General features: G+C 34.8%; 1 protein-coding gene across 1 annotated transcript in view; it reads right to left on the bottom strand.

The window, feature by feature from the left end:
- Positions 1 to 14,017, bottom strand: part of LOC136027888 (ubiquitin carboxyl-terminal hydrolase 30 homolog) — a 65,498-nt gene that overhangs the window by 13,308 nt on the left and 38,173 nt on the right. The window contains exons 4-5 of the mRNA XM_065705314.1: positions 9,950 to 10,162; positions 4,993 to 5,133 (exon numbers count right to left, since the gene is read on the bottom strand). Coding sequence (XP_065561386.1) covers positions 4,993 to 5,133; positions 9,950 to 10,162 — 354 coding nt within the window. The remainder of the gene's footprint in view (positions 1 to 4,992; positions 5,134 to 9,949; positions 10,163 to 14,017) is intronic.

Consider the following 14,017-nt stretch of genomic DNA (forward strand, 5'->3'; position numbering starts at 1 on the left):
TCTCAAAAAGTTTCACTTTTTCACAGTATAAGAATTCTAAGCCATTTACAATTTAGATTTAAAAAAAATAATAATAAAAATACAATAAAACAAAACAAAATAAAAAATAAATAAACTCTTCCCATTTCAATGCACTCATATTTTTTATTAATATTTCTAATTCGGAAAATAGAAGTCTTACAACTTTGAAATTATAAAAAAAAGTTGCTTTCTCGAAATGTGAAGGATTTGGTTACCAAAATTGGAAAAATTCAAGCCTTAGAACCCAGACCCCATTAATTCAAGTTTTTATTACAGTTTCAGAATTCAAAGACTGAATCTTCAAATTTTGATAAGTAAGCTCTTCAAATCTCAAGAAGTTTCGCTTTTTCATAGTATAAGAGTTCTAAGCCCTTTACAATTCAGATTAAAAAAAAAAATAATAATAAAAAATAAAAAAATAAATAAACTCTTCCCATTTCAATGAACTCATCTTTTTTTATTAATATTTCTAATTCTGAAAATAGAAGTCTTACAACTTTGAAATTATAAGAAAAAGTTGCTTTCTCGAAATGTGAAGGATTTGGTTACCAAAATTGGAAAAATTCAAGCCTTAGAACACAGACCCCATTAATTCCAGTTTTTTTACAGTTTCAAAATTCGAAGACCGAATCTTCAAATTTTGATAAGTAAGCTCTTCAAATCTCAAGAAGCTTCACTTTTTCATAGTATAAGAGTTCTAAGCCCTTTACAATTTAGATTTTAAAAAAACATATTCATTATCTAAATTAATAAGCCTTACTGCCACATGAACTAAACAAAAACTTTTCCAAGACAGTGAAGCACAGAAGATATTGTTTATATTGAACATACTGAATTATATTGCTCACATATTGTCGAACATATTGTTCAGAAGAAATTCCAACAAATTGTACATTCAAGTAGCAAAATGTAGTTTATGTCTTACTATCTCTTTAGCTTCACAGTCTTACGAATCGGGAGAATTTTCCTGCTTTTTTCGATAAATATATATTCACTGATCTTGAAAATGTGATTTAAAAATGAAATGCTAGGATCTAATTGTTATTTATGAAAAAATTTCGTGTAATTCTGCAAATCTGAGTAAGAAAATAGGCTTTGTTAAAAAAAAATGGTCCTTGTCAAAAGTTAAAACTATTGAAACAAAATGAAATTTGATAATTGAGAAAAAATTTTTGAAAAAAATACTTTCTTTCAATGCATCGCTGTGTTTCAAAACTGTAATATTTGTACCCGGGGGCGTACCCTGGAGTTTGATTAGAGGGGGGGGGGGCACTAGACCACGAAGAATTACGTGCAGATATTGCAAATGAGTTAATTGATTTTACTCTCATCGTAGTTTTACAGCCTGGCGCTTACAGAGAACAATGTTTGTGTGGCAGCGTCTAATTTTAACTTGCCAAATAGCTCAGAATGTTTCTTCACTTGATTTAAGCCAATAATTGGATTATTCAATTTATTTAAGTCTCGATTGGGGCAATGGTGTTATTTTCCAGTCGTCACCAACCGTCACTTATTTGGGATTACCTTAAGCTGCTTCGAAAAGAGATTTTAAACCAGTCCTGGTTCAGCAGGTACACATGAAACTACGTAGGCATTTGGTCTTTTAATTCGTTTTCGGGGTCTTTGCCGTCGGGACGTCCTTGGTCATATGTATAGCGCTGTTGCTCTGCCTCACGTACTGTTCCCGTCCCTCCTCTTCCGTAATTTTAGACCTTCTGATCTTTCGCCCATTAAAGTTTCTTATTTTAAATTTTGCAAATTTTTACATGGTTTCCCCCTTTCTTTTAGTAACACTGAGATTGCTTTAAAGCTTAAAGTGAAGGATCCCGTAGTTTGTATAAAGAAAAAATATAAAACATTTGAAGACAAGGCGAAAATTATCCTTTTAGACCACAATTTATTTCAGTTTTTTAGTAACAGTTCTGGCTCTTGATGATTTACAGGTTAAATTATTTAGCAGGTATTTTTGTATCTTTTTTTCTCTTTTTAGGTGTTTGATCAATATTTGATATTTTTTTTTTATTGTAAGCGTTATCATTTGTCTTTTCTTTATATTTATATTGTAGCGTACTCCTCATTTTTTGAGGGAAATAATGAAAATAAATAAATAATTCAGTCAAGAATACAATATAATTGTTGATAGAATGTGCCGTCATTTTGCTAATGTGGGGATGGGTTTGGTTCAAAGTATAATTATTTCTGAGCATGAAGGTAGTTTAAAAAATATTTGTTGAATGCAAGTGATGTTTCAGCATATTTGAAGCCAATTAATGTTTCTGAGCTCTCTGAAACATTGAACTTATGAAAATTGGAGCTCTGATTTTGAAACAGTTAAAACTTTAAAGTATATTTTAACCTGTTATTTTCGGTCATTTAGTGTATTTATTTAATGAATGTGTTAGGACTGGGGTGTTTCTATGTTGTTTTGAAATTGCAAAAGTTATTCCTCTATATAAAGGCGGGGATAAAAATGTACTAGGAAATTATAGGCCTATTCCTTCATTACCAGTAGTATCCAGATTGTTTGAGAAATTAATAGTTAAAAGAACGATTGAATATTTGGAGAGTTAGTCATTTTTTAATCCAAATCAATTTGGTTTTCGGAGGGGCTTATCTACTGAGCATGCAGTTTTATTTTTGACAACTTTTGTGAGTGATGCCTTCGATAATTATATGAAAGTCGCTTCTGTTTATTGTAAAAGCCTTCGACTGCGTTGACCATTTTATACTCATTGCCAAATTAGAAAACTGCGGTTTTAGAGGACCATTTCTTGAATTACTGTCCTCATTTTCAAAAGAAAGAATTCAATATGTACAACTAGGGGATAATGTTTCTTCAGTCAGTAAGGATAAATTTGGAGTACCTAAAGGATCTGTTCTTGGTCCCCTGTTATTCCTAGTTTTTATAAATGATTTATGCAGAACTTTTAATATGATTTCGTATGATCTTGAAATTGGATGTGACGGAGAAAAAGTAATTGTTCCCAGCTTTGCGGATGACACTCATATAACTGTGGCTGCACAAACAGGAATTCAGCTGTTGAGTCGTATTAGTTCTTGTCTTGAGTTTGTACAAAAGTGGATGAAGCTTAATAAGTTAAATCTGAATTATAGTAAATCTTGCTTTTTATTGTATGGTAGGAGCTCAAATTATTACCCTTGGATAGACAGACTTAATTTTGCTGATAGGAGTATTTTAAGAATAAATTGTACTAAATATCTAGGAGTTTTAATTGATAAATGTCTTAGTTTTAGAGAACATATAGATTATATTAGTCTTAAACTCGCTAGGAATCTAGGCATTTAAAAAAAGTTGAAGTCCATTTTCCCAAGAGATATTTTAAGAAAATTGTATTATTCCTTAGTTAATCCTTATCTGCTATATTGTTTTACTGTTTGGGATAGTATATTTCCTTCTCATCTACATCATATTCGAGTTTTGCAGAATAAAGCGCTTCGAGTGTTATGGGGTGTTGGTTTTAATGACTCGGTACAAAAGAGGTATAAGGATTGCAAAATTTGGCCTTTAGCAGGACTTATTACTTTTTATCGAAGCCTGTTTTTATATAAATATTTTTAAAATTGTTTACCAGTATATTTTTAAGAGTATGTTTGAATTAGGAAGTGATATTCATACGCATTTTACGAGACAGTCCAATATAATTTATTGTCTGCTTGCCATTACCCGTAGATCTCAATTTTCTATTCGGCATCTAGGACCCCATGCATGGAATTGTTCACCTACGACTTTGAGAAAAATGGATAATTTTTCGTGAATTTCGGCAGAAATTGAAGCTATTTTGCCTTAATATTTCTGGTTTTGATAGTTGAGTGGACCTCAAGTGGAGTCAAGATGTTGTTTTTTTTTTTTAGGCGATACTGGTCAAGTTGTTTTAGTTTCCTTTTGTTTTGTTATTTTTGAAGTGTAATCCCGTATCGAAATATATATATATATATATATATATATATATATATATATATATATATATATAAGTAGGTTATACTAAGTTATACTATTGGTAATCAGAATTGTTGTGTCATGTACAGTAAAGAACAAATTCTAGCCCATAGGAACCAAAATTTAAAAACATGTTTGGAAGAAAAATTGCCACTGAGAAATCATGGTCATCCAAAGCTGATCCGAGAATGGTAACTTTTATTCCCATTAATCTTAACGACAAAAGTATATGTCGTAGGAAAATTTATGGGAATTTCGAAAAATATCCTAAAAGCCCACAAAAATAGTGACTAATCGAAACGAAAATTGCACTATTATGGATAACCGCATTTAAGAGAATTACACTCCCCCAAAGAAAGAAAATAACTTTTTTCGCATAGAAGCAGTGGTGTCTTTTTTCCCCTCCACTGCTAATAGGGCACTCAAACATTACTGAGATATGCTAGATTAGAGATGTACATCGGCAGAGTCGGTCCACGGACTCTCGTCCACGGCTAAAGGATATGATAAACATATGATTCATTTATTGTTTGTTTTCGACACACTTCTATTCCTATTACACCGTTAATATCTGACCTGATTAGTAATTAGTTGTATAACGCTATGGCTTTGCCTCATGTACGGTTACTAGCATCATTTTGGGACCTTCTGATAGCCACGGATAAGAAAAAGATTAGAAAGCCGTTTTTTAAAATTTGCTAAATTCCTTCTTCAGCTGCCGGTTGGTTTCGAAATCGTTTCCTAATAAAAAATAATAACTGATTTTTGACCTGTGTTTAGTTTGATTCTTAGCGTTGACGACCTGGCCTCTAGCTTGTGCAGTGAAAATATGGATCACCTTTGGATGGGTAACCTTTTTTGATTTGCTTCTAGGCGGTGTTATGTATTTTTATATATTTACTTATATTTCTTGTTTTTCTGTCTTTTTGTACTCCATCGTTTTCACTCTTTTTGTGATGATGGGTAATAAAGTATTTCATTTATGAAAGAATACAATAGACTTATCCAAGTACCTTTTTTCCCATTTCCTTTGTGAGAGTATAGTCTCCTAGGTCAATAATTTCAGGAAATCCAATAAAATCTGTTCTCTTCGCCAGTGTTCCAAAATCTGTCCAAAAGTTTCTCTGAATATGCAGGCACAAGCATCTTGGCAGCTAAAATAGTATAAATTTTTTATTATATTTATCGAGGCAAAGAGTCCTACTTTGTAGGCTACTTGGTGTTCACGTGACATCAATGTTTCTTTACTTTTGATTGATTTTTCATTACATATGGCTTTTACCCATAGCTCCGAGATTATTTGGAAAAAAATATATTATTTTTCAACAATTATGCAAAAAATAACGTAATCTTAATCTCTAGAAATTGGCCAAAAATAAAGACTTCAATTCTTCAACTTGACCCTTCTCAAATACTTTATTTTATTACCAAGTGATAAGAAAAAGTCCTCCTTGCCAATATTATCTAGATAGGTTCTACATTACTAAGTTTTGCCTTACATATAAAATCCCTCCTCCATGCTTCCCTCCTCTTGCATACGGATGCGAGGTCACTTTTATTTCACAACGTCATTTCTGGAATTCTTGGGTCTCTAAAATGGCACTTGCTTGTTTGGCTACCACCCTTCTTTCTAGCCCTAATCTTTTCCCGTAATTTCACATCCTTTTTTTCTGCAAAGATTTTTAAAAAATATCTGACAAGGCTAGCCCAAGAACCTTTTCTCCTATCACTCAAGCAGCCTCAGCAAGCTGCCTTTAATAGCCAATCTTCTTGCTGAGATGCTAGTTTCTCCCATTACCTAATCATGCTGACTATACTATTTACTCAAATCAGTCCCAGATCGTTGCTTCAAAATAACTACTATTACAACCAATACCTCATTGAAGTTCCAGAGCGCCTTAGGCCAAGACAACTACGCACACTCCTAATCCATCTCAATCTATTCAATGTCTCTCTCTTTACACCTTGCCAAGAAATTCCCATTTCCCTTAAATCTTTCCTTACGACATCCTCCCTCCCTATTTGGGGACAACCTGTTTTTCGCTTGGCCCTAGACAGTTGGCCAAAAGGTACAATCTTTGGCCATCTGTCACCCTTAATCAGCAGAATCAGTTAGAGCCATTTCACCTTTCTCTTAATATAGCCCTAGTCGGTGGGACTGGACCATAAATTTCGTACAGCTTTCTCTACAGATACGGTCAGTCAGTCAGGTACCCAAAAAACCGCTAGGCAATTTTTCTGGAATACCTTTAGAATATCCTATTTCGTCGTTTGGAGTGCCCACGCTTCAAAACTGTGCTTAACCACTGTCATCACAGTAACTTCCAATATTCTAATCTTGATTCGCATAATTATCTTTCTATTATTCCAAACAAATTCCAACTGCGAAAAAACACACTGGGCCTTGGCTTTTAACATCTTCACCGCATCTTCACATCAATACCTCTCGTTACTCAACATCACCACTCTACCTTGATTTATACCTAGTCTTGGTGACTAGCCATTAACATTAATTAGCCATTAACTTTAGCCACCTTAACATTAATTTTCAAACCCGTTCTTTCACCCTGAACTCACAAAACCTCTAAAAATTCATTCATTTAGCTAATATAATCATCTAGGATACTTAAATCATCAGCGTTTTCTAAGTCTAGGAGAGCTTTACTTCCAAAATTGATTCTGTCCTGCCATTGCCTTTGCTGTGCTCCCTGGGGTAAAGTCAATCGAATGATCCATTTAAACGGGTATACTGCATTCATTTAATATGAAACCAGCTACTAATCGCATTTTCTACCTTAAAGACAGCAATGTTATCCTTGTATATATCACTAATCACTTTAATGTGTTTATATGGTATACCATACAAGAAAAGGACCTTCTTGCAAGTCCTTCTATCAGCTGAATCAAACGCTTGCTCATAATCTATAATACTGACGATTAAAGGGGTTTGATGAATCAGGCAAGTCTCAATCATTACTCTAAGAGTGAAAATTTGGTTGACACATCCTGTAACCTCGCTAAATCCACACTGTTTATCTCTTAAAACTTTATCTATAGCCTCTTTAAGTCTAAAAAGTATGATCATACCATGTAATTTGCTTCCTACAGAAACCAGGCTAATACCTATACAATTACCATACTCACTCTTATTACTTCCCTATGGAGGGTTAATTAGAGTTTTCCTAAAATCGTTTGGTACTTCCCTTTTTTCAAAAATCATATTAATAATCTTCAGAAATATATCTCTAACTTCACAGCCAACTTAACAGAAAATTCACTTACCACACTATTAGCAACTAGGGCCTTATCATTTTTTAACTTTTTTTATCCTGGGATCACTAATTCTTCCTTGCAAAATAAATCTTCCTTCACATCCATAGTGTCACAGACTTTTTCATTCAAATAGAAATGTTCAATGCTAAAATCAAAGTCTGAAGGATGGAGGTCCCTTCCCAAATTTTCTAGGCGCTCCTTATTCAAATTGTCAATTTTTTTTCTGTTATTGGGTCTCTGCGTCGAAGATTTCCTGCACATGTTTCTGGTTCAAAATTCCTGGTACATTTAATTGCAATTTTAGCCTCAGACCTATCATCAAAAACTTAGTCTTGAAATGGCAATTTCCGGGAAAATCCAACACGATATGTTTTAATGTTCATTTATTACTTTCTTTTTAATTTAGGACAGTACCAAAGCGATCTTTAAGATTTTGAAATTAATCTGGGTGAAAAGCAAATTTGGAGGAGTCCAGGTCCCTTCCTCATATTTTCTGGGCACTTCTTCAAATTATCAATTTTTTTATTTACTATTATTTATTATTATTTATTTATTATTTATTTATTATTTTATATTATTTATTTATTATTTATTATTTACTTTTATCAATTTTTTTTATTTTGTTACTAGGTCTCTACATCAAATATTCCTTGCCTAAATGGGAGAGGGAGGGCTATTAAATTGATGGATGGGAGAGATTAAAGAGGGAGATGTTATCGTAAACCGAGGACTAACAGGATCAATATAAAATACCAGGATGTATAGGAGTTCTACCGACGATGTTAAAAGTAAAGATCACCATCTAGTAACGTTTAGGGTTAATTTAAAGCTGAAATTCTGGAAGGGTAGCTACCTCTCCGGAACTATGATGTTAGTAGACTCCAGAATGAGAATTTTAGAGAAAATTCCCAGGAACAGTTGAAAATAAACTGGAAAGTTTAAAATTTGACAATTTGAAAGATGAATGGAATAATTTTATTAAAATAAAGTTGCTGATTTAATTTTATTAAAATAAAGTTGCTTTTGCTAAAGGATCTCTACATCAAATATTCCTTGCCTAGATGGGAGAGGGAAGGATATTAAAGGGCCATGAACCCATTTACTCAAAATCAGATTTTTTGTATGACTTAGATTCCAACAAATTCTGAATCATCACCAATTTTTAAGCAAATATGAAACTTGGCATGTTTTGACTTTGATTTCTACGATGTAAAATTAGGCTCAAATTGGATGTAACAAAGTTCAGCTACACTTCAGCGTCTTCATTGTCTAATATTCGGACTAATCTTCAGTACCAGGGGGTGGGGGGACAACGACTACCTTCTTGATCTAATTTACATATAACACACAAAGTTTATTGAATTATTTTCAGTACTTGTGTATTATTTGGAACACATTCAATAAGTGAAGTTAGGTTCTTTCGTGAAGCAAACTACAATGTCAGGTTAGGTTACGTTATAAAGTTATGTTGTGTCCATTGACGCACTGTTTTGTTGTGGGCAACAACCCCTTATCCTAGAAAAATATAATTGTTTCTTTTTCAGTCTTTGACAAATCCCAAGTCTGCATTGCAAAACCATGTTCAGACACTATCTTCTATCACTATGCGTAGCAAACTAAATTGATTTTTGTCTTTGTGGCTATGAAACCGGATTTTCTCAGAAAAATTCTTGAGTGTGTTCTGAATTGAACTGAATCAATTGAATAATGAACAAGTACCAAATATTTAATTAAAATGTACCTGCATCGTCTGTTTCACGAAAGAACCTAACTTCACTTATTGATTGCGTTCTGAATAATACAAAAGTACCTTATTTTCTATATTTATAGCCTATACAATCCTTTAAACATTTAAAATTTGGCAAAGAAGGGTGATTAGTCAAGATGGCGGCTGTCCCATCCCGAAGATATGACCACTAACTTCAAATTTTATTTTCATTAATTTAGAAAAGAGCTTCTACAAAAAAGTATTTCACAAAAAAAAGGGAGCAATAAGCAAAAAATGAATAAGAAGAAAAATAACATACTAAGTCGAACGTAAGAATAACAAAACCCGTAAAAATGACAAAATCATTTTTGTAAAAATGATAAAAGGGCCACCCCCCTCACCCTCCAAAGGCTGATACTGAAACTATTTATGATTTTCATTAGGTTCCCATCCCATTCTAGAGTTTTTCCCCTTTTTCTAAAGTTACACAAAGTTCTTATGCATATAGACTTTGGTGGATAAGTTTAAATTTATCAATTTGATATAATGTAATCAGCAATAAACATAGATATTTTTGAAATATATATCATACTTGACAGTTTGACATTTATATTTTGACAGGCTCTTTTGACATATGTATGTTATTTAATCCTCTCTTTTAGAGTTTCATTTTCTATTGCCAAGATTTAACTATTACTTGTCGTTCACTACCCGGAACGGCTTGAAACAAATGTCGATTGAGGGGATGGCAAGTAGCCATGGCATATAATTCATATAATCTAGAAATATCTGACAAAAAGTAAAATTTTGATAAATAAGAATAAAAATACTGTTCTGTTTCCAAACATAGCCAAAAAACTTGGCCTATTGCCAGGCAGCAGGAAACTACTGCTTCAGATTCAGCAAAAAAACCGCTTACTTTCTTATCAAAGGTGAAATACTCATTTGCAATATTAAATTAAAAAGACGATAAGAAAATCATCATTTACCTTTGCAATGTATTGACGTTTTATGGACTGATGACCAATCAGGTTAGTAAATGGCTTTCCTTTGCAGCCTTCACATTCTGCACCAGCGACCGACTCTGGTTCAAAATAGGATTTTATCAGGTCTTGAATGTTAAATCCCATTGCGGTGTAAAACATGCCTTGTGGAGGAAGTGGTAGTGAAAGACTTTCAAAGGCATCGTATCGAAACGGGGTCTGAAAATGATAAAACCACACTAATAGTTTCACCGTTAACCGTAAAACACCGTAACGTTTAAAATATGCTGTCATGGAAAAAGCCTTCACATTCTGCACCAGCGACCGACTCTGGTTTGAAATAGTATTTTATTAGGTCTTGAATGTTAAATCTCATTGCGGTGTAAAACATGCCTTGTGGTAAGTAAGTAAGTAAGACGGCACGGGACCCTTAAGGTCCAAACCGGCGGTGCTGATCTGTTTCGTGGCCCTTCAGCCAGGAAGTGCAATGGGGGGTTTGGGGATAACCATCCTGTGCTTTCACACACCCTTCCTGCTTTCCACACCCTCAGCAGCCCAATGCCTTGTGGAGGGAGTGGTAGTGAAAGATTTTCAAAGGTATCGTATCGAAACAGGGTCTGAAAATGATAAAACCACACTAATATTCTCACGGTTAACCGTAAAGCACCGTAAAGTTTAAGTTATGCTGTCATGGAAAAAGCCTTCACATTCTGCACCAGCGACCGACTCTGGTTTGAAATAGTATTTTATTAGGTCTTGAATGTTAAATCCCATTGCGGTGTAAAAACATGCCTTGTGGAGGGAGTGGTAGTGAAGGAATTTCTAAGGCATTGTATCGAAACGGGGTCTGAAAATGATAAAACCGCACTAATATTTTCACCGTTAACCGTAAAGCACCGTAACATTTAAATTATACTCTCATGGAAAAAAATTGCATCAAATGGTGCTTTTTTTCGAGAGAGGCGAAAGCTGGTATTTCAAATAGCTCACTGAAAGAGCTCGTTTCATTTAATATTCTAGTATCAAATCAATCCTAAATTACTATCAAAGAGCTTCATTTTAGTTCTGCCTGAGTTCATGTTTCCCTTTCAATTCTTTTGTAGAACCCTTGAAAGTGTGAACAAAAATGAAAATAATCAAAAACATGGTAATGACTGGTAATCTTTTATTTGTTTGTGAGTCACCCAACTCGACGTCAAGGATATCTACTATGTCTTCTGCTGAGGGTATCAAGGTCGCTAAGGATATCAAGGATCTCAAGGATATCATCTCTGCTAAGGATATCAAGGATGTCTTCTGGTGAGAGTGGTACTCAGCAGTCGAAGACAAAATTACATAAATGGTCTTATAATTATAAATGTAGACAAACGGCTTAACTCTTCAGTGGCCATGAAGTAGCCAGGTAGGAAAATCCCGAACGATTATTTTCCCGATTATTATCGGGAAACAATTATCGGGACAACAATATTATCGGGAAACGAACAATTATATATCCCGAATAATTTATTGCTTAAACCTTCATTTTGAGGCATTAGAAAACCAAAAGTTTGAAGCTTAGTTGGGACGGGGTGTCACGTCATACCATTTCTTAGTCCTTGGGAAAATTTTGAAGTTAAACAAAGACACGTCTATGTGTGTGTGTATCTGTCTGTGTGTGTGTGGGGTCCTTGTACAATTCGGTATATGTACACATTTTTCAGTACAAAAAAACGTTTTCGGTACGTTTTGGTGAGGCCAGTTTCTTAAAATAAATCCCCTTCTAATCAAAAGCTCTCTCTTGTTCAGCAATGAATGCATTTTTGCTGTCCAAAAAGGCAAAATTCAAAGTCAATAGTTCTCCACCACCTACTTTTATGTCTGCTTAGTTAGAAAACTGATTCAAAGGATAAGAAAAACTAGGAATTTCAAATCCTAAAAAAGTAGTTCTATTAATATACAGGTGGTCCAAATGCAAAGAATTTAAGTCAATAACAAGGGTTGGAACCTTCTTGAATATAACGTTGGATTTAACTAATTATTTGTAAAATATTTCTGCGAATTAACCCCCCCCCCCAATGACAAAAGGGTCTCAATATGTACTTTTACTTTTAGTGCCTATTCTTTATATTCGTGAAGCCACCTTAGACCCTAATAGGTGTCATATAAGATACCAAGCTCTCCAAACGTTATCCGGGTTCCATCCCAAAAAATATGGCCACCCACCCCAAGTTTCACCTTTCTCTCACTTCTAACTGGTCCCAAAAATTAAAGAAAAACTGCTCGATTTAGTTGAAAATAACAAAAAAAAAATCCCAAAAAGAAATTTTTACGAAACAAGAGCTAAGAGCTCATATGGCACTTGTGACGAGGCAAGAAGAGCTAAGAGCCAAGAGCTCATATGGTATGAGCTCTAACAAAATTCTAAGAATCAATAGATTGATTTAAAAAGAAAATCAGAGGCTTAATGCCGGTCAGGATTTAAAATAAGAGCTCTGAGTCACGATGTCCTTCTAAATATCAAAATTCATTAAGACCTGATCACCCACTCGTCAGTTATAAATACCTCATTTTTTCTAATTTTTCCTCTCCCTTTAGCCCCCCAGAAGGTCAAATCTGGGAAAACGACTTTATCAAGTCAATTTGTGCAGGTCCCTGACACGCCTATCAATTTTCATCGTCCTAAACGTCCAGAAGCACCAAACTCGCCAAATCACTGAACGCCTCCCCCCAACTCCCCCTAAGAGAACGAATCCAGTACGGTTACGTCAATCACGTATCAAGGATATTTGCTTATTCTATCCACCAAGCTTCATCCCGATTCTTCCACTCCCAGTGTTTTCCAAGATTTCCCCCTACAACTTCCCCCAAGGTCAAAAGATCTGATCGAGATTTGAAATAAGAGCTCTGAAACATGAATTCCTTCTAAATATCAAATTCCATTAAGATCCGATCACCTATTCTTAAGTTAAAAATACCTCAATTTTCACGTTTTCCAAGAATTACGGTTTCCCCCTCCAACTCCCCCAATGTCACAGGACCTGGTCGGAATTTAAAATTATAGCTTTAAAGCACAAGATCCTTCTAAATATCAAATTTCATTAAGATCTGGTCACCCTTTCGTAAGTTACAAATACCTCATTTTTTAAATTACCCCCCCCCCCCCCACTCAACTCCACCAAAGAGAGCAGATCCGGTCCGGTTATGTCAGTCACGTATCTTAGACAGGTTTTTATTCTTCCCATCCAGTTTCATCCTGATCTCTCCGCTTTAAGTATTTTATAAGATTTCCGGTCCCCCCCAACTGCCCCCCCCCCAATGACGCTGGATCCGGTTGAGTTTTAAAATAAGAGATCTGAGTTAAGAGGTCCTTCCAAATATGAATTTTCATGAAGATTTGATCACTCCTTCGTAAGTTAAAAATACGTCATTTTTCCTAATTTTTCAGAATTACAACCCCCCCCCCCCATTAGAGCGGATCCGTCCCAATTATGTAAATCACATATCCAAGACTTCTGCTCATTTTTCTCACCAATTTTCATCCCGATCCCTCCAATCTAAGCGCTTTTCATGATTTTAGCCCCCCCCCCCAACTCCCCCCAATGTCACCAGATCCGGTAGGGATTTAAAATAAGAGCTTTGAGACACAACATCCTTCTAAATATCAAATTTCATTTAGATCTAATCACCCGTTCGTAAGTTAAAAATACTTCGTTTTTTCTAATTTTCAGAATTAACCCCCCCCCAAACTACCCCTAAGAGAGCGGATCCATTCCGGTTATGTCAATCATATATCTAGGACTTGTGCTTATTTTGCTCACCATGTTTCATCCCGATCCCTCCACTCTAAGTGTTTTCCAAGATTTTAGGTTTCCCCCTCCCAAATCCCCCCCCAGAGTCATCAGATCCGGTCGAGATTTAAAATAACAGCTCTGAGACACGATATCCTTCCAAACATTAAATTTCGTTAAGATCTGATCAACCGTTCGTAAGTTAAAAATACTTCATTTTTTCAGAATTAACGGGCCCCCCACTCCCACCCAGATGGTCAAATCGGGAAAACGACTATTTTTAATTTAATCTGGCCCGGTCCCTGAT

This window comes from Artemia franciscana, chromosome 6 (assembly GCF_032884065.1).
Source record: "Artemia franciscana chromosome 6, ASM3288406v1, whole genome shotgun sequence".
Taxonomy (NCBI): domain Eukaryota; kingdom Metazoa; phylum Arthropoda; class Branchiopoda; order Anostraca; family Artemiidae; genus Artemia; species Artemia franciscana.